Below are 22,145 nucleotides of genomic sequence, written 5' to 3' on the forward strand. Positions count from 1 at the left end.
AGATTCTTGCAACAGCATTATTTCGCATTCAGATAATCTACAAGGACACATGTTTGGTTGCACCAAATATCATGCTATTTCAATATAATTTGTTGCAAATTTTAGGCAATATATCATGAAATGTGGTGCAACCAAACACAACCTAAAAACTAAAAGATTCTTAGATTTTCACATTCAAGAAATAAGCCATGGCAGGAATAAACGAGTTTCTTCTCTTCACGTTTAAACACATGCATCTATCTGCATACTAGGAAACATCTGTAAATTTCTTAACAATGGAAAGAACATAACTACAATTTGAGGGCTACTTCCTTATTATGAATACTAGGAAACATCTGTAAATTTCTGCATTTCCTCTTGATTAAACTGAATATTCACAATTCCTCAACCAATAGAGTTTTATTATGGAGATAAATAGTAGTGGCAAATCCTACCCAAAAAAAAATTATAATTATGGTTTGGACTACATGGAGATGTACAAAAGATAAAATCTTTGAATCATGCCAAAGGAGACGTGAAACCCAATCTTGATCAATACAAGAAAGGTGGATATGTTGCCCTCTGTGCAATTTGCAATTATAATTTGTTTCCAATGAGCTGTTTCGTATAATGAATGTTTCTTGGAAAAAGAAAATGCATGATTTTGGTGTAGTACCAGATTGTCGTTTTCATCTTATCACAGCATACAGTTTCTCATATTGCAATCAAACTTTGTGCTGCAGTGATCTTTCTTACAATAGTTTTACAGTGGATAGGTCTGCACCAACTTATTGTTCACAAGGAACACTGTAAGATTACTTGTGTAATTATGGCTTCTTTACATTGTTCATTTCACATGGTTTCTTATATTATGCTGTTGAAAATTTCTGTGTATTTCATCAGCAACTTGTTTGGGACCTCTTCAATGCTGAACAATTCATAAGCTTCTAATGTTCTTATTGTTAAATTGCACAATGAGTTGTTGGTGATGGTCGTCCGTTTTGTTGCAGCCACTTCTGTTCATCTTAAATGTGTATTAAACCTCGTCGAATATAATCTTATAATGCTTATTGTTGACCACATATTGATCTTGGAGTGGAGTTGTTCCATGCTTGAAGAGCTTCAATTGTCCAAAATGAGGTATATAATAATAGAAGTACAACACGAGTACCTTGAAATTCTTATTTTGTTCACATAATCCGTCTTTGGAGTTTCCCGCTCTTTCTTTTCTTATTTACAAATTATGCAACTTCTGTCATCTATGACTGGTTCACCAACATGAACAGATTGAGTCACAGAAAGTCACCAACAAAAACAACTCTCTTTCTAATAGGATTTTCTTTGCTTTTTCTTTTTTAACATTGTGATGCTTTCTTATGATTTCATTTGCATTATGCATGAGGCCAGTAATGTTTTGCATTCATTGTGGTACTACTGATTTGGATTGGTCTCTGGTGTAGGACTAAAAAAGGAATTCTTTTATGGAGTCTGGTTTGATATGTTTAAACATAATACAAAGTATGGAAAGGAAGTTGCAGGTAGTAATTGAAGCTATTGAGTGTGGTAAGAGCACCCTGGTATTTACCTTAAGCAGTATGGTATGAGACTTGTAAAATGTTGCAGGTAGCAGGAGTTTTTATGGTGGTCATGGTTGTGGATTTTATTATTTTGGATCATTAATGTGGTCTTGAATTTTGCTTATTTTGGATAATGAATGTGTGGATTTGCTGAATTCATTTGAGAAATGAGCTGGAAAAATGGATGAACAATATAATATTCAATGCATCATCAAGATGGGGCCTACAGTGACAGTATCTTCTCCTGTTTTGATCAAACCAACTGCCATGCTGGATGTGATTACTCGTTAAGCTGCAGCAGAGAACTTTTTGGCAATGATGCTGTGAATGGTTTTGCGGATGATGGATGGTTGTTGATGAAAATGCAGCAGTTGCATGTGCCCAGCTTGTCTTTGCACCTTAGATCATTTAGTCTCCATGATGAAGTTTTTTCATGCTATGTTGCTTTAGGTCTGTGTAACCATAGTTGAAATAATGGTTTTGGATCACCTGGAGATTGAAACCAGTACAACTTGCACTGCCTCATTCCATCTTGTGCAGCTAGAACTCCATATGAAAATGCCATTTTGTTCGGGGCATCTAAGATTGTGCATGTGATTTTGTTGCATCTAAGATAATTTGTCATTGTTACCAGTTTATGCAATTTCATGGTTTATGATTTGGGGTGTTTGGTTGCTTTTACTTGTCCTTTTTACTATCATCTTTCGCTAGTTATTTGAAATGCCAACAATTGCTCTACTTCTTCCTAGTTATCTATTCTCTTGCACAAGCAATAGAAAAGGTGAAATTTAAAAATCTGTTGTTTCTCCCATCATTCCAAAAAAAAAAAAGAAAGAAAAAAGAAAAAAAGGTCTTGCTATTAGGAAGGCCCTCGAATAAGGAACAACGTTTGAACGTGTAGAATCTAGGCAGTTGGTTGGTTTGCTTATATCTGCAGGGTGAGTAATTATTCATTGATTGGGACATCAGAAGATGCTAATTTCCTTTCCAGCATCTACATTTGACGAACACCTCATATTTGACGATCCTTTACCAGCGCCAGAAAGAATCTTCTACCATTTATTGGGGATGTTGATGCTGCTGCAGCACCATAGCCTCATGCACAAACAAGACAGGTAACTTATGCATGTTGGCCCAGCTGCATGGGGCTAATGGTGATGCTCTTTGTCAAACTTTAAAATTCACATAAAACTGATTGTTCATTGCATATGCATATTATCAGTTGATGGTTGACATACAATTGTTATTTGGAATACAATTGTTGTTTGTCAAACTTCAGTCCAATCGATTGATTTGAACTGTTAATTTGCCAAAAAAATATGAAAAAATATGGATTAAATCCAGAATATTCTAAGCATTCCAAATATGCATTCATTTATAAATTGGAACATGTTTATGGTGGTGTAACGGTCCACTCTTTGGTGAGAAGTTGTATCGGACTGTCTGATGAATTTATGAACCAGATAACCTGAATTTGACTACAAAATTCATATATTTAATTTTCTAACTATCTACTATCAATGATAGATATATTAGAATGAATGTAAAATGAAAATATCTTACATTAGGTGTTTGCAATTATTTTTGAGGAATTTCTCGAACATACCTGTGCAGTGTGCACGTGACTGTGATAGTGTGATTCCTGTCTATGACCTGTCATCCTCAAGTCAAGAATATTAAAAAAAAAAAATTAGTAGTGTCTGATATACTCCCCTGCAACTTGATTAAGGATTACTTGATTGGTTGTCAGGGGAGCTATTTTAAATACAAGTTCGGCAGTGTCAAGTGTGTGCATGGCTTCTTGCAATAATACTGTTGTGAGCTGTCTGCTGCAAATACTTACCTTAACACAAATATATACTCACAATCACAAGTCACCACCAAAATGAAAATCTGCTTTTTTGTGGTTGCTCGACCTCCACATCATCGTCATCGTCACCATCAGGCTGAGGCTGTCCAATAGGTGTAGGTGCTGCATATCCATAATATCCAGTGCCAGAAGGAAATACTCAGTGCTCGTCGAATAGCCATACTGGTGCCCATACTCAGGCTGTTGAGAATCTTGAGATTGAGAGTGCGTCTGCTGTGATGAGTAACTTAGATTTGGATCTGGATATCTATAATCATATGGATATTGATCGGGAGGACTACTCCAACATGAATGTGATGGAACAGACTCAGTATAACCATCATAATTCAATTCACCATAAGAATATCCATCATAATAACCAAGACGATGAGCCTGTTGATGTTTCGAACCTCTCGGACCCGGTGCACCAGTAGATGTACCCACCTCCTGCTAGCTGTATCGTGACTCGGTACACTCATAAGTCCGACCTCGTGTACCACCTCGTCTATGTTCATCGACATCATGATCTGTAGACGGCTGTATAGGGCACTGAGCAACACCAGAAGTGCCAGCACCAGGGGCAGGGGGGTCATCATCTTCATCTGACACGGTCACGCTACCACTGCTCGTATTCTTTTATTGATCTTGAGCCGTATCCGTACGTGGCATAAACGCTGCCCCTCTTACTGGGTCTAACACATCTGCACGACTCTCTTGTTGCGCTCTGCGTATTTCTGGGTTATCAATTTCCAATTCTTCACTATCCTCTTAAATTTGCTTTTCCCTTGTTTCCAACCAAGGTAGAAGTGGGTCATCCTCATTATAAATATTATCCAAGTTTATTGGACAGTAGTCTCCATCATTAGCAGCTGTAATGCTCCTATGATGTCGTCGCATTCTTAGTTTTATATTGTAGTGTATGAAGACAAGTCTATGTAATGTTCTAGTCTGCAATCTATTCCTATTCTTTGAATGAATGAGCGTAAAACAACTCCAATTTCTTTCACAGCTAGAGGAAGATGTTGTCTGGCTCAAAACTTTTACTACAATTTTTTGGAGAGCTTTTGTACTCTCTCCGAAATTAATCCACCATTCGGCTGGTTGCAATCTAGATACTGCATGTTGTGTAAGAGCATCTCCAAAGCTACCAAGGCGATTTCCAAATGTATCTAATTCATTTAATGTCTTTATTTGCCGATCTAAGTCAGGCTCTAATATCTTTATCACATTTTTTAGCCCGACACGAACTTCATCATCTGCAACAAATGATTGAGCATATCTATACCTAGGATTTAGGTAGTAACCTGCTGCATGAAGATCGTGATGGAGTTGTTTTGTCCATCTCTTGTTGATCATCTTTCAATAAGTCTCCCAACTTCTACAATCACGTTGAATTGCAAACTTTGCCTTATCCATAACATCATATAGGAAGCCCATGGTAGGTGCTTCATCGAATTCAACAAGACGGAGTACCCTCATTAGTGGCTCCATCACCTTTAGGATCGCCTTGACCTTCTTCCAATATTTGTTGTCCCGTATGGTGTTCGCAACTTCGACCGGTGTTCCTGATGTCTTCTTCCCATGTTTTGTGTTGAGCCATTCTCGGGAAGGGAACATCTCACTCAACTCTTCCCTATGCTGGAATAAACTCTCTAATGCTATAAAGTTTGTTGCGAATCTAGTCGCCGCAGGCCTCAACAACTCTCATCCTTTCGTGAACTTTCTCATTATTGCAACTACTTGATTATGGTTGTAAATAAACATCGTCACTTCCCTTGCCCTTTCGACCATTTCCTTAACATTCTTCTTCTTCTCAATATCTTCCAATATAAGATCAATACAATGGGCAGCACATGGTGACCAAAAAAGATGTTTTCTCTTATCCATCAATATATGTCCTGCAAGCTTATACGTTGCTTCATTATCTGTCACAATCTGCACTATATTCTCCTCTCCAATCTCGTCCACAACTTTATCCATTAGTCCATTAATATAAGTAGAATTTTTTGTTGCCTCTGAGGCATCAATTGACTTGTGGTATATAGTTCCTAAGTGGCAGTATACTATGAAGTTGATCATGCTGCGTCTGGTTGGGCCGGTCCAACCATTACACATGATTGTGCATCCTCTGGTTTGCCATACAGGTTTAAAGGTAGCCACGTATGCTTTTACATCCGCATATTTTGCATCTGTCCATTTCCCCCTAATCTCCTTAGCCGTGGGAGCTTTTATTCCTTCACCTGCTGCTGCATCAATTACCACCTACCAATATGGAGAATTGGCTGCGTTAGGAGGTATGTTGGCATGTATAAATAACTTTGCTGCTACTCTACCTAATTTCTCAATGGAAGTTCTACTCCACATTTGTTTTATCTTTTTTTATTTAGTTGATTCTTTCCTAAATAGGATTGGATCAATAGAGGGTCTCCTAGGCTCATTTACTTCTTCATCCAAACGTATAGGGGCATCATGTGAAGATGTCTGTCGTCGGCTCCCAAACATACGCCGTAACCCACCAAACTTACCCCCCTGCCCCCACCTGCAGAAGCAGTTGCACTTCCAGTTGCACTCCCACTCCCACTGCCCTCCTGTATCACGCACTGACCCATGCGTGCCAAACATGCGGCGACGTTCTTCCTCTTCACGAGCTAGACGCAAGCTCTCTCTCCTAGCTATAGTAAATTCTCGATCTGAATCTTCGTCAGAATCAATAATATCTTCATCACGAATGCCCATATATTCAGGACCAAATAGTTCCTGTCGAGCTGTATCCAAAATATCATCTTTCTTCTTTTGTACAGCAGCACCTTTACCCTTCGATTCATCCAGACTAGCTTGCATTAAAAGCATTATCTCTTTCGGTACTCTACTACATGGCGTAACTTGACCCTTTCGATGTGCCAAATGTTGTTTGAGACGGGTAATTCCACTAGTCACTAATCTATCACAATACTTGCACTTCATTTGGTGCCTAGTACCACCAACCCTCTCACAATGTTGTCATCCCATATCATCACTTACTTGTTGTTGGCCAGACCCAGACATTTCTTTAGGTTTAGGTAGACACTAGATAATTAGATATGAGTATGAGTGTATGACCTATGTTAATAAAGATGATTTTATATTGTAACTAAATCCTAAGAAGCACCAAGGCAAAACCTGTCCAATATAAGCAAATAAAAACATAAAGTCACTAATTTAAAAATAGAAAAAAATTATAAAATGACACCCTAAATCTGTAAAATATATATTAACATGTTCTACTATGATTAACACATCACATGGCATGATTAAAACAGTAAAACAATTATTAAAAATTTATTTTTTGAATTTTAAAAAAAATGGCCATAATTAATGCATAAATAGAAAAAATATTAAAAAATTATAAAATGGCACCCCAAATCTGTAAAATTTATATTAACATATTCTACTATGATTAACATATCATATGGCATGATTAAAATAGCAATACAACCATTAAAAATTGATTTTTCGAATTTAAAAAAAAAAAGGGCAAAATTCATGCGTAAATAGAAAAAAATATTTAAAAAATATAAAATGGCACCCCAAATCTGTAAAATACATATTAACATGTTCTACTATGATTAACACATCATATGGAATGATTAAAATAGTAAAAAAATCATTAAAAATTGATTTTTTGAATTTAAAAAAAAAGGGGCAAAATTCATGCGTAAATAGAAAAAAATATTTAAAAAATATAAAATGGCACCCCAAATCTATAAAATATACATTAACATGTTCTACTATGATTAACACATCATATGGAATGATTAAAATAGCAAAACAATCATTAAAAATTGATTTTTTGAATTTAAAAAAAAAGGGGGAAAATTCATGCGTAAATAGAAAAAAATATTTAAAAAGTATAAAATGGTACCCCAAATCTATAAAATATACATTAACATGTTCTACTATGATTAACACATCATCTGGCATGATTAAAACAGTAAAACAATCATTAAAAATTGATTTTTTGAATTTTTTAAAAAAGGGGCAAAATTCATGCGTAAATAGAAAAAAATATTTAAAAAATATAAAATGGCACCCCAAATCTGTAAAATGTACATTAACATGTTCAACTATGATTAACACATCATATGGCATGATTAAAACAGCAAAACAATCATTAAAAATTGATTTTTTGAATTTTTTAAAAAAAAGGGGCAAAATTCATGCGTAAATAGAAAAAAATATTTAAAAAATATTAAACGGCACCCCAAATCTGTAAAATGCACATTAACATGTTCTAATGTGATTAACACATCATATGGCATGATTAAAACAACAAAACAACCATTAAAAATTGATTTTTTGAATTTAAAAAAAAAGGATCAAAATTCATGCGTAAATAGAAAAAAATATTTAAAAAATATTAAATGGCACCCCAAATCTGTAAAATGCATATTGACATGTTCTACTATGATTAACACATCATATGAGATGATTAAAACAGCAAAATATATTAAAAAAGTATAAATACCTATTTTTGACAAATTTATGAAAAATGGCCCACTAAGCTTTGATTCAACAAAATCCGTAATATAATGTGTTTTTTCCTCAAATATCCAGCCAAGGTTGGTCGAAATTAGTAGTAGAAGGAGTGAGAAACAGTTTGGAAGCAAGAAGTTTTAAAAAAACATCAAAAACGGAGCTTAAAATGTAAAAAAGAAAAATGCCCGTTTTTTTACCATTACGGCTGACCGTTACGGGCCAGTAACGGCCGTTACGCCCGTAACGGGCCCGTATCGGCCGATACGGGTACAAAAAATCATAACGGCCGATACGGCCCCGAAACGGGTAACGGTTCCCACCGTTACCGTTACGTATCGGCCGATACGGCCGATACGTAACCGATTTGGCATACCTTATGGTTGACATATAATTGTTATTTGGAATACAATTGTTGTTTGTCAAACTTCAGTCCAATTGATTGATTTGAACTGTTAATTAAATCAAGAACACATTTCATAGGTTACAATGCAAAAAATCATGCTGCTTGGATGATCCAATCCATCCTTCTTATTTTATTTTATTTTATTTTTGTTTTTAAATAATGGATCTCAAATGAGCTCTAATATTAGTAGGTATGAATTGATTTTTAAGTGTCAACCAAATAATTGCTTCAGCATCTCCATTGTGGAGTAATAGCTCTCCCATTGCATCTCCACTGCTCAAGGGCCCATTCTCTCCTCCCTTTTGGAACAAACCTTTCCCACTGTATTGCATCATTGTCTGGAGCCAACAGTGGCTTGCCGAGCTCTCAGGACTAATCAAACTCTTGGAGAGTATCCTAGGCTGTGCCTTTAGGACTTTGCCATGGCTAGCTTTTGCAGTCTCCAGGTTATTATAGAAGTAAACCTTTTACTCAAGTGTGAATTCGAATACTTCTTTATATCATTGGTTGTCCTTCCTGGAATTCTACCTGCAATCAGCGTCCATCTATTACCCAAAAGCTTATGAAGCCTGATGATGAGGTCCATTTCATCTGCATCAAACTCTCCTCACTTAATGTTTGGGGTGAGATAGTTCAATCGGTACCTTTCATCGTGCATGGCCCACCTAATAAGCTAACAAGTACCTGCTGATAAGCTTATTTTTGGTTCTAGGTTGTGACCATTGTTTGCTGTCTGCCCAGCAATCCATACTTTTAAGATCAACAGTTTTCACCGACAAAACGAAAATAGAAGAGAAAAAAAAAACAGAGAGAAGAAAAAAAAAGAGAGTAATTAACATTCGGGCGCTTATTTTATTGTAAAACATAGTCGGCTTTTAAACTCTTTTCCAAAACAAATTAGGAAGTAAAAGTGTCTTGTTTGGCCTTGACTAATAAACGGCAAACAATCTCATCAGTTATCTCTGTTTTTCAACTAATTCAATGTGTATATCCTAGTCTTGACAGATGTCCATTCCATAGGGATAGTGGACTGTTGTAGGCCCATGATGATGATGCGTGCATTTGATCTCATTTTTAGGTCCTCATGAACAGAACCAACACAAATATTAAATATATTCAATTGCATATTGTTATTGGTGGTGTGTGATTATTTGTTCCTCAATGCATAGGCAGCAAGACTACCCAAATTTCCTAACATTTTGTATCTGCCTCTTCTTGTAGATTTTCTTGTGTCGGTTCTGCTGTTTTGGCTCTTCATGATATGAGCGATGTCTTTCTGGAAATGGGGAAGATGTCAAAGAATGGTGGCTGTGAAGGTTTTGCTAGCTTTTCATTTATTCTTTTTGTTGTCTCATGGATCATACTCCGCCTCACATATTTCCCACTCTGCAGATGAGGCTGGGGCTTGTAGCCTGGCTACACGTGATTCAGATATGCTTTCTTTCCTTTATATTATGATTTAGATGTGTATAGATATTCTATGAGTTTTTGCAATTCACGCATTTGAATCATCATATATGCTTATGATTTTAATGCACCAAAAACCACCCATGCAATCTCATCCCTGCAAATGCGTCAACAAATCAAGCTCATGGACTTGACATGGATATGTTTGATGTCGCCTAGGTGCGGAACTAGTTATCCATTCCAATGTTACCAAGATCACCAACCCACCTCATTCTTTTGACAAAAAAGAAAATGAAAAAGGAAAAAAGGTGGCACTTCTAGTAGTCATAGATGTTATTGTCCTCAGCCCCTAGAGTCTGCATTTGGATGTTCTGATTTCTTTATGCATGCAGTTTTTTTTTCCCATTGAATTCAATATTAGTGAGTTTCTCAAATGTAGGATGTTTTGCTAGTAGTGATTTCTTTGTTCTAATTCCTTTTACTTTATACCAATGTTTTTATTCTCAAAGTTTAATTTATCTATTTCATTATGGCGTTTTCTCATAAGATGCAAGCTCTGGTTGAGGACTACATTTTCAATGGAGGCATTTTCTCTATGTCGGTATTTCAGTATACTAGTGAGGAAAAAAGCTCTCAAGGTTTGTTCATTTCCACTTAAAACATCGAATAACAAGATAAAGCAGCCGGTATGTACATTGATTAGTTGGTAGTTTTTTGGCATTATCTCATTTTTCTACAGTGAAGCTTGAATTCATAGATAAATCAGCTAGTATGTACATTGCTCACTTGTGTGATACTACCCAAACTGCACTTCTGTTTTGCTGTCGATTTATAGGTTTGATCTAGAACTACAGATCTCCATGGGATGTGTCTCGCATTTCAGCATCAACGTAGGCAAAAGTAATCCCAACAAAAATAAGACTGATTCAATTCCATCTTCAATAGACAACAAGGTGCATTCTTGCACACACTTCTTATTGTAATTGGTGCATTCTTGCACATATTTATTTTTAAATTTCGATGCATTCAATTGTGAAAGGATTTATAACTTTGAAAATGAAAGAGAGAGGCTCATTATGGAGAAGGACGTAGTCATTCAAGAGCATGCTTCTCTGGAAAATCAATTGGTTTCTTTACAGACACAAATAAACAGCCTCACTGCAGAAGTAGATAACCTTACAAGTAAGGTGCTTAAACTTACAATCTAACCCTTTTTGCTGAACACAAAATGCACGCGTCTTTATTGCCTTTCCTATTGTAGGTTAGTTCCATAAAGAAGGAATATGATCAAGCCCAATCTGAGCTCAATTTGAGTCATTCAAAGATGAAAGAATGTGATGCTGAGATCAGTGCCGTTGTCAAGGAGCAACAGAAGCTTCAACATAAAATTAGTGATGCAAATGTTGAGAGGAAAAAAATGGAAAATGAGGTACTTGCAGTGGTTATTCTATTCCTATTTTATTTAACTTGCTTGATCTATGAAATTGTGTATGTGTTCTTGATAGAAACCCACTCCTTCCCATTCACACAGATTAAGCGAATGGAGATGGAACAGAAAGATTGCTCCCTGAAGGTAGATAAACTACTAGAAAGGCATAGTTGGATTGCAGTTGAGAAACAATTATTTGGAAAAAGTGGGACAGATTATGACTTCTCATCTCGTGATCCTCGTAAATCAAGGGACAGATTGGGACATAAAAGTTGTATACACTTATAACCTAAACCTAAACCTATAACCTAAACATATAACCTTAACCTAAACATAAAACCTAAACCTAAACCTATTCGTACAACTTAAACCTATACTTATAACCTAAACCTATTCTCAAATCCCAAAACCTATAACATAAACCTAAACCTTAACCTAAACTTATAGCCTAAACCTAAACCTAAAACCCAAATGTAAACCCGATCTCGAACCCGAACATGATTTCTTAAACCTAAACCTTAACCTATTCTCAAATCCCTAACCTAAACCTACACCTAATCCTAATCTAAACTCCCTAACCTAAACATAAACCTATACTTGAAAACCCAAACCTAAACCCGATCCGGAACCCGCACCCAATTTCCTAAACCTAAACCTTAACTTATTCTCAATTTCCTAAAGCCATAACTTATAACCTAAACCTAAACCCATAACCTAAAACCTATACCTAAACCTAAAACCTAAATGTATTCTCAAATCCCTAAACGTAAACTTACACCTAATCCTAATCTCAACTCCCTAATCTAAACCTAAACCTAAACTTGAAAACCCAAACCTAAACCCGATCCTGAACCCGAACCCAATTTCCTAAACCTAAACCTTAACCTATTCTCAATTCCCTAAAGCTATAACCTATAACCTAAACCTAAATATAAACCTTAACTAAAACCTATAACCTAAAACTAAACCTAAAACCTAAACCTTAACCTAAATCTAAAACCTAAACCTATAAACTAAAACCTAAAACCTAAACCTAAACCTAAAACCTAAATGTATTTTCAAATCCCTAAACCTAAACCTACACCTAATCCTAATCTCAACTCCCTAACCTAAACCTAAACCTAAACTTGAAAACCCAAACCTAAACCCGATCCTGAACCTGAACCTGATTTCCTAAACCTATTCTCAAATCCCAAAACCTATAACCTAAACCTAAACCTAAAATCTAAATGTATTTTCAAATCCCTAAATCTAAACCTACACCTAATCCTAATCTCAACTCCCTAACCTAAACCTAAACCTAAACTTGAAAACCCAAACCTAAATCCGATCCCGAACCTGAACCTGATTTCCTAAACCTAAACTTATAACCTTAACCTAAACCTATTCTCAAATCCCAAAACCTATAACCTAAACCTAAACCTAAACCTAAAACTTAACCTATAACCTAAACCTTAACCTATAACCTCAACTCATAACCTAAACCTATAACCTAAACTCAATTTCCTAAACCTATAGCCCGAACCTAATTTTCTAAACCTAAACCTTAACGTATTCTCAAATCCCTAAACCTAAACCTACACCTAATCCTAATCTCAACTCCCTAACCTAAACCTAAACTTGAAAATCCAAACCTAAACCCGATCCCGATTTCCTAAACCTAAACTTATAACCTTGACCTAAACCTATTCTCAAATCCCAAAACCTATAACCTAAACCTAAACCTATATAACCTTAACCTAAACCTAAAACTTAACTTATAACCTAAACCTTAACCTATAACCTAAACTCAATTTCCTAAACCTTAACCTATAACCTAACCTAAACCTAAACCTATAACCCGAACCCGATTTCCTAAACCTAAACCTTAACGTATTCTCAAATCCCTAAACCTAAACCTACACCTACACCTAATTCTAATCTCAACTCCCTAACCTAAACATAAACCTAAACTTGAAAACCCAAACCTAAACCAGATCCCGAACCCGAACCCGATTTTTCAAACCTAAACTTATAACCTTAACCTAAACTTATTCTCAAATCCCAAAACCTATAACCTAAACCCAAACCTATATAACCTTAACTTAAACCTAAAACTTAACCTATAACCTAAACCTTAACCTATAACCTTAACTTATAACCTAAACTTATAACCTAAACTCAATTTCCTAAACCTTAACTTATAACCTAACCTAAACCTAAACATATAACCTGAACCCGATTTCCTAAACCTAAACCTTAACGTATTCTTAAATCCCTAAACCTAAATCTACACCTAATCCTAATCTCAACTCCCTAACCTAAACTTGAAAACCCAAACCTAAACCTGGTCCAGAACCCGAACCCGATTTCCTAAACCTAAACTTATAACATTAATCTAAACCTATTCTTAAATCTCAAAACCTATAACCTAAACCTAAACCTAAACTTGAAAACCCAAACCTAAACCCGATTCCAAACCCGAACTCGATTTCCTAAACCTAAACTTATAGGTTATAGTTTAGGTTTAGGTTTTAGGTTTAGGTTTAAGTTATAGGTTATAGGTTTAGGTTTAGGGTATTTTTGTTTATGATGTTAAGCTTATATATATTTATGCGTGAATGAATGTGATGTGGATAAGATTGTTTGTGTTTGGATGAATGTAGTTTATGTTTGGATGGATTTACGAGTTTGGGTTTAGATGGATGTAAATGTGAATATGATGAAATATATTATATAACAGTTGTATATCAGGATGAATATGATGAAATATATTGTAACAGGTGTATATTAGGAATTTTGTGCGGAATTTTGTGTAGGAATATTTTTTTAAAAAAAGTGACTTTTAGCGGCGAATATTTTCGTAGCTAAAAGTTTTGCAAGATATTTTTAGTGATGAAAATTTTTGTAGCTAAAAGCTATACAAATATTTTTTAGCGACGGAAATTTTCATAGCTAAAAGTTTTGAAAAATATTTTTTTAGCTTGGGAATATTTTTTAGCGACGAAAATTTTCGTAGCTAAAAGTTTTACAAAATATTTTTAGCGACGAAAATTTTCATAGCTAAAAGTGTTGTAAATATTTTTTAGCGACGAAAATTTTCGTAGCTAAAAGTTTTGCAAAATATTTTTAGCGACGAAAATTTTTGTCGTTAAAAGTTTTACATTTATTTTTCAGTGACGAAATAATTCATCGCTAAAAGTTTTGCAAAAGTTAATTCTCTTTGACGGCGATTAAAATTTTTCGTCGCTAAAAACCATTTACTTCGGTCTTTTAGCGACAAAAATTTTTGTCGCTAAAACTTTTTAGCTACAAAATTTTAGCTTTTAGCAACGAAAATGTTCGTCGCTAAAGGTGGGATTTCTTGTAGTGTTTGTTGCAAAATTCAGAAATTTTTTATTAGGCTTCGACTAATCTTAAAGTCTGTTCTACTAGTTGTATGAACAATGTTGACTGTTGCTTCGACGAGTCGTAGACCTATGACTCAAAGTATAATATTGAAATTCGACTATCTTTGACTAGTCGTGAGCAACCTACGACCAGTCGAAGGTGACCTACGACCAATCGTGAAACCGCCAAATCTTATCCGCCCGAATTTTTAAATATCTGTTGGTTCAACGACCAGTCATAGAGTTCTTTAGACCAGTCGAAGACATGATTTGCTCACCTATAAATAAAGCATGAATCTTAGAATAAAATATGAAATTCAAGCTAATTTAATTCTATCTTCTGAGAGATAAGTCTGTGCTCCATTTTAAGCTAAGTGTGCATATTTAATATTCTCTTTCTTTAGCTTTTCTTATTTGATTTTGTTCATATATTCCAATCTTATTTGAAAAGAGGAATTGCTGTATTCCATCTTCTTGGAATCAAAATCAAATAGAGTTACGCCCCATTTGGTTTAATTTAAAATCTATTAGAATCTAAAACCATTATAAAGTGAATATTGGACATTGAACTTTGACATTCAAATCTCTACTCCGACTTGGTTCAAAATCAGGTATTTTACAATTTGTGTAATTTACATTGTTTGGTTTTATTTGAGGTGAAGCCATAAAAATCTCAAAGTTGTTGGTTATGTGAGGAGAGTCGGGAAAACTCAGAAGAGGTGTTTTTTAATTGTGTAAGCCCACAGAGAAAGACACAATTGTGAAGGTTTTGGGTGAACCTGGAAAACCTATCTTTGATAGCGAATGCTAATATCCCCTGTGTGAGGATATTAGGAGTGGAGTAGCTGTGTGGTTGTTTATTAACAGTTGGTATACACACAGGTGAACCACTATAATCCCTTGTATTTTGTGGTTGTGTGATTTATATTTCATATCTTTAGTTATTCATTTGTGGGATGTTTATGTGAATGTGAATGATTGTAATCATTTTATTTCAAAGCTCAGTGGGGAATGTTGTAATAGTTTAGATTTATATTTCTGCAATTTATTCCTTGTCATCTCTTTATTAGTTTGAGCTTCAGTTTCTCTAATTGTTCCAGTAAGGTTGCCCTGCCATTTTTATGGTGCATGGTTATCCTTAGAACAATCAATATTTTGAGATTACATTCAGCATTGTGTATTGATTTATTTATTTGACTATCTCACTTTCTTTATTTTCGTTGTATTTATTTTAAATTTGGCATAGTCCTATTCACTCCCCCACTAGGACATATAAGCTTGGCCATTTCAAAACACAACATCAATCACCTTGTGCAGATGAGGGTCAACATTTTCCTTGTCATAATATTCTTCATCAGATGAGCTGAAATGAATTCATCAAACAAGGGTTCCCAATAGTCATGATAAGATACTCGAGAACAAAAATTGAGTAGAATGAAAAATATCAGTTTCTTTTCCCTCCTAACTCTTTGTTACACCACCCACTCCCAAAGTTTCATAGCATGACTCCTAAGTCAAATCCTCTTGTCATTCAACTAGGACTGGAACTATGCTACAAGGTCCATGCATGGACCTTGTAACATCCCATGATTAACATGCATAACATGCAAACAATCTACATACCAAGGAGCCTCACGGAAAGAGGGAGCTCTGCATTTAGCAACTTGGTAGCATAGTTTATGATATCCTCCCTTGAGAAAATATACCTTTGCAAAGACATGGCTCTAGTCCAAACTTGCAAATTGTATATTTAAGTAAATTTGTCAGTAAAAAATCAAATACTAAGCCATTGTTAAAACAGGGTTAGAAGCACTACTAAGAGAAGCATAAAGAATTCTGTAATTTAAACCATTCACAAGGGTTTGTAATGAATAGAAACAGTGCAATTACATAGAATCATTTCACAAAATCTGTAATTTCAAAGAATTCTGTTGTACAAAATGGCACTAGTGTGTAACCAAAAGTAGAAAGGGAAGGGTGCTGCTAGCAGCCAGAGTAGTGATTTCTTTATACCTTAATAATAATAATAATAATAATGTTGTTCTTGTTGTTGTTTATCTTGGTAAGTTGCAGTTGATAGTAGGACAGCAAACAAATTAGAAATATCTTCTAGTGTATACTCTCATGTTAACTAGCAAATAAGTTAAGTAGCCATCATTACATTTTAAAGATTTATGGATTACATGACAACTAATATTAATTTTCTCTAATCATGAGATGATGAAGAACTCGGATGAGCTGCATTCACTTACCATGATGTAATGTTAGATGAAGCATTTTGTGAAATGGAAAGGCACAATTATAGGAGGAAATAACAAAAGAAAACCCATTCACAAAAAACTAGTACAACTCAACCATTTATTGTAAACATGCAAAATAAAATAACACAGAAATTTAAAAATTTTTAGATTATTGCAGATAACAAGGACTCAGAAGCAAACAATTCCTTCAAATTCGGTTACCTTCAACTCATCTTGGACCTTCTCCCTAGTCCAAAACTTTGGCTCCTCCAACATTACCTCCAAATGCAGGACGAGAATGTAAATTGCTCAAGGCAGAAGTTGCAATCACTCCAATCACATCAGATCAAAGATCTAGACCTCAAAAGAGGATATCTAAGCCGCTGATGCATGCAAAAGCTTTCTTTTGAGTAAAATCCCTAGATCTGAAAGAACACGGCAAAAAGCAGGAGATCTCTCCCACTTAAAAAATCAACAATCAGAACCTCAAAAATCGCAGATCTTCTAAAATCAAAATGTCTCAATCAGGCAAAAAAAGAAGCACAGATCGATTGATATCCCTTCCGATAAGGTAAACACAGCTTCTATATATATATATATATATATATATATATATATATATATATATATATATATATATATATATATATATATATATATATATATCATCAATCCATTAACAGTGGGTCCCACCATTCAGGTGGTTCGGATTTGAAGTGAAGATTCTAAGTTCAAAAGACACGTATTTTCGCATCTACAAGCTTTTTGGGTATGAATCTCTTGATTAAAGATCGAAAATCTATAAAAATGGAAGGAGAGATCGAGAGAAAAGGGGTGGAGACTAGGGTTTCAGCTCTTTTTCGAGAAACTAAGATCGAGAGAAAAGGAGCAGAAGGAGCGAAATGAAAAGAATTGAGCTTACCTTGAACTGATATAGATCTGGATCTGAATGATAAGGAGGTCTTCTAGCAGCTCTCCTTCTTCCAATCGAGAGAGAGAGAGAGAGAGAGAGAGAGAGAGAGAGAGAGAGGGTGTGGATCGAAGTAGAGAAGAGGAAGTGAGGTATGGTTGTGAGCCATTGTTTTATCATTTCTATGGTTGCTATAGTCAGCTTATTAATTGAGAAATGCTAGTGTATTCCCTCGACTGGCTTCACACGTGGAATCAAGGCACACGTGTGTAAGATCAGAGTCACTCCTCACGTAATCCCTAGTGTACGGATACGATCTCTAAAAAGCAGGTCGATATATCATCAGTGCCACACGTTACAAGGATAAATCACTACCATTTTCAAAATGGTGGTGAACTATCACAACAGTCCAGCTCTCAACAAAATCAGATCATGAAAATGATTTTGGACCATGACCCAATGTATGGTAATTACCATAACCTCAAGCTGTGATATGCCCACCTGAGTGGTGGATAGGAGTGATTATTGAGATGTATGGTCACAATGAGGATGGGTTGATGCCCTGGGGCGGCAGGAAGTTGATATGAAAGAATCTAATTGGTCTGGATGTGATGCATAATTCAGGTGGACCACATCAAAGGGAACTATAATGGACATTGGGGAGGGTGATGGCCAAATATTCTAATAGGTGGTTGGGATCAACCTAACTAAATCAGGTTCATTAATGGGCCCATCTATTGTAGGTCTAGACAGATGAACGGTTTGAATATCACACACGTATGATGTGTGTACTAAGGTGGTGTGGTTGATAACTATGGTTTAGATGGTAGACTTTTAGCCTTTATTCCTATGTAACCGAGGCTAAAAAGTTGACTTATAGCTTCACTTTCCTAATAATAGAGGTAAAAAAGTGGCAAAATAGTAGACTTTTAGCCTCAGTTCCTATGCAACTAAGGCTAAAATGTAGACTTTTAGGGCGTGTTTGGGCACTGGGATTAGAAGGGATTAGGTGGGATGGAATTGCATCTGGTCCCGTGCCAATTCCACTCCATGTTTGGGGAGGATGGAAAAGCTGTCGATGGAATTGCATTGGGTCCCATGCCAATTTCACTCAATGTTAGCAAGTTGTGTAGGTCCCACTATGATGTGTAGGTTAGATCCACACCGTCCACCCGTTTTTTGAGATTATTATAGAGCATGGGCCAAAAAATCAGGTTAATCTAAAGCTCAGGTGGACCCCACCATAGAAAGCAATGGGGATTGAATACTTACCGTTGAAAAATTCAATGGGGCTATATAAGTTTTGGATCTACCTCATTTTTAGGCCCATGCCATAAAATGAGGTTACAAAACAAATGAATGGTCTAGATATAACACATGTTTGTTATTCTCAATAACTTCGAATGATGGTTAGTATATCCATTCAATGTACCACCGGATTACCAACAAAGCATGGAATTATTCTCATCCCACGGCAACAAGGTAATTATGTTTTCTGAATCCCATCCCACCGAATCCCTTCCAATCCCAACGCCCAAACACGCCCTTAGCCTCGCTTCCTATGCAACTAAGGCTAAAAGTAGACTTTTGGCCTCGCTTCTTATGCAACTAAGGCTAAAAAGTAGACTTTTGGCCTCAGTTCATATGCAATTGAGGCTAAAAAGTAGACTTTTAGCCTTGGTTCTTGTGAGACCCGACCCGAGTTCGCATGTATATGTGTGAGTATGCATTTCGTATATTTTGGTCCCATGGTCCTATCGGTCAAATTTCAGCGACCCACGACCTTCGAATAGTATTTACGGTCATCCTTGAGTTCTGTCACATAGACACAACTCGAATTTACCCAGGACCTATGCCATTGCGACCGCATTGTCGTCGCGATTCCAACGCCGCGTCTCGTGCGTAAATCTGACGTGTCCATCAAAAGTTGTAGGCTGCGCATTATTTGGGCCATTGATCATGATGTGGGGCCTACTTTACCCATGTGCACGTTTTCCCATGTGCACTATTCCCCATGTAAGCCACCTTTAGCATAGCATTTATAAGTTTTCATTTCTATAATAATCATGACATAGCTATTATTGGTTTCTCTAATCTAGGCTAAGATAGCCTCTCTCCTATCAACTAATGATGGGTTGCTCTAACCCAAATCCCCTTTTCCAGCAAAAAACTGAATTTTCTCTCCTCAAGGGAGGAAAAAATTATCATTTCCCTCCTCTTTCTAGAAAACAATCATTTCCCTTCTATGTCTACAACTTTCCCATCTCTCTCCCTCTTTCTTCATTTCTCTTTTCCTCTCCTTGCTAAGGCCCTTGGACGTCCATGAGAGAGAGATTTCTCTCCAGCCCCTTTCATCCAAAAACTCTCCAAATTTAACCCTCTAAATCATATCATCACCATTGAACCTCCTTCCTTGAAGCTTGAGGAGTATGGTGGTTGAAGAATCTTAAAGATCCAACAAGTGGGTGAGCATGTAGGATAGATTGCATTGTTTTTCTTTAAGGATCTTTTGTTGTTTCATATGGGGAGTGTAGGACTCACCACATCAATGATAGAGGTCCTACACCACTCCTTGGATAAGGTATTTTTTTAGCCACCACTTGCATGCATGCGATCTTGATGGGGCCATTGTCCATGGACCCCATCTTGATGAGATTTCCTTTATTCTTCTCTTCTCCCCTTTTTGTGGTTTGGATGTCATGATTATGTGGCCCACTTGATGTGTCATGTAACCGGGATTTTCAGATTTTTGGGACATTCAGGCCCAAGTTGCTAGACACCCAGGCCCAACTGTGCTGCCTAGTTTTGTTACTTGATTTGCAAGGCCCTTGGGCCTGATTTTATGAATTTTCTTGGGGAGGGGCTGGGCCTATGAGTTGTATGACACATCAGGGTAGACTCCACCTTATGAAATCTGTGATTTATTTCCCATTTATTAATTTTATGGGCTGATCTAGACAGTAACATGTTGCTGTCCAAATTGCTGGAATTTTTTTATGTTGTAATGTATGGGTTGTAGGCCTTGTTTGTGGCTTTTTTTTCCTGATTTTCTAAACTTTTCTTTGAGGGGTGGACCCCACCTGAAAATATGTTAAACCTCACCCTCAAATGTCCCTGTTTGATCACCCAAAAGGGTGGGCCAAGGAGGGTGGACGGTCCAGATTTTTCTGGACTGTCCAACCACACTGTTTGCTGGAAAAAAAAAACATAAATATCAGCCTGATCTTGAAATGGTGGGCCACCTTTGTGGACCTCACCTTGCTATATACTTGTATAGGAAGGTTAGCATTATATTTTTCCAAATTTACGTAGACTTGAGCCCACTCAAATGGGGTGCACATTCAGGGGTAGCAACATGTTTCAGCAGGAATTATTTTTGGACTTTGTTGTCCATAATTTGTATGAATTAAATAAAATATTTATACTACTTAAAAATTTTGAAAATTTTTGGTATGTTGCAATCATGGTAGGACCCACTTACAAAATGTTGGGGCCAATGGAAGCCTATACACACCATGGTGGTGGTTGGACCGGCCCACTATAATATGGTGTCCAAATCAATCCGATTTTCAAGATAAATTGATTTCTTTAAATAAATTAAAATATTTTTAGATGTCTAAAAATTCTGAAATTTTGTGAACTTGTTCTAAACTCTTGTTAGGACACATATACCAAATTTTAGGGCTAATGGACTCCTGTGCACACCGTGGCAAGGGACGGACTGGCCCATCACGTTGGGACGTATAGGTCAGTCCAATTTTCTGGATAGACTATTTTATTTAAATTAATTAAAATACTTAGGAATATCCAAAAATTATGAAATTTTGTAGGGGTATGGCCCACCCATGGAAGTGTAACCCTACAAAAGTTTAGGCTCAACAGACATTCTAGTTGACCGTGGTATGGCCTGGAGTGGCCCACTAGCAGGGACGCTCAGGCTGGGGCGTCTAGCCTTGGCGGGCCATCCAGCCTACTTTGTGGGCCCACCTAGATGTATTGTATTCACTCCGTTCATCTGGTGGGGCCTACTATTATATGTGTGGGTCACCATGGGTCAGTAACCCATTTAGATTAAATAAATTTTTGGATTCCAGCGGGCCCAGGAAATGGGTGGGCTGAAATTCCAACAAAGGGCCCAAATTTTTCTGCATGGTCGACTTTGTTGGGGCTGATGTGGCCCGCTAGATTTAAGGGAGTTTTGCATACACTCTAACCTTCTTTTCTTAGATATTTTTAGGCTTAATTAGTGCCCCTTGAGGCCCACCTTTGTGGTGATATTGTAGGTTAGCATTAACCTGATTTTAAGTAGTTTTATAGACCCAATGGACCGTAAACCTCTTCCTTGAGCCCAACATTGTTCAAGGGCTGACCTTATTGAATTGTGAGCCCAATGGGCCATCTATAAGCTGATCATGTGTATTGTGGGCCTTTGTGCCCTCATGAAGTACTTAATTATGGGCTGACTTGC

General features: G+C 36.4%; 1 protein-coding gene and 1 long non-coding RNA gene across 2 annotated transcripts; both read left to right on the forward strand.

The window, feature by feature from the left end:
• Window positions 1-276: 276 nt before the first annotated feature.
• On the forward strand, window positions 277-1,953 carry LOC131218873 (uncharacterized). Its single transcript, XR_009157885.1, has 2 exons — window positions 277-1,119; window positions 1,440-1,953. It is a non-coding gene; the product is annotated as an uncharacterized LOC131218873 (long non-coding RNA).
• Window positions 1,954-10,752: 8,799 nt separating this feature from the next.
• Window positions 10,753-11,447, forward strand: LOC131218034 (structural maintenance of chromosomes protein 2-2-like). The gene is made up of 3 exons (XM_058212716.1): window positions 10,753-10,917; window positions 10,992-11,159; window positions 11,262-11,447. The coding sequence occupies exons 1-3, from the start codon at window positions 10,807-10,809 to the stop codon at window positions 11,445-11,447; spliced, it is 465 nt and encodes a 154-aa protein (XP_058068699.1). The 5' UTR covers window positions 10,753-10,806.
• Window positions 11,448-22,145: the final 10,698 nt, after the last annotated feature.

This window comes from Magnolia sinica, chromosome 11, assembly GCF_029962835.1.
Source record: "Magnolia sinica isolate HGM2019 chromosome 11, MsV1, whole genome shotgun sequence".
Lineage (NCBI taxonomy): Eukaryota > Viridiplantae > Streptophyta > Magnoliopsida > Magnoliales > Magnoliaceae > Magnolia > Magnolia sinica.

What these genes read in the sequence shown, in the direction of transcription:
- LOC131218034 (XM_058212716.1), top strand. Translation starts at nt 10,807, where the DNA reads ATGGAGAAGGACGTAGTCATTCAAGAGCATGCTTCTCTGGAAAATCAA. An exon ending in TAGATAACCTTACAAGTAAG is followed by an intron (nt 10,918 to 10,991) that starts GTGCTTAAACTT and finishes TTCCTATTGTAG; the next exon opens with GTTAGTTCCATAAAGAAGGA. An exon ending in GGAAAAAAATGGAAAATGAG is followed by an intron (nt 11,160 to 11,261) that starts GTACTTGCAGTG and finishes CCATTCACACAG; the next exon opens with ATTAAGCGAATGGAGATGGA.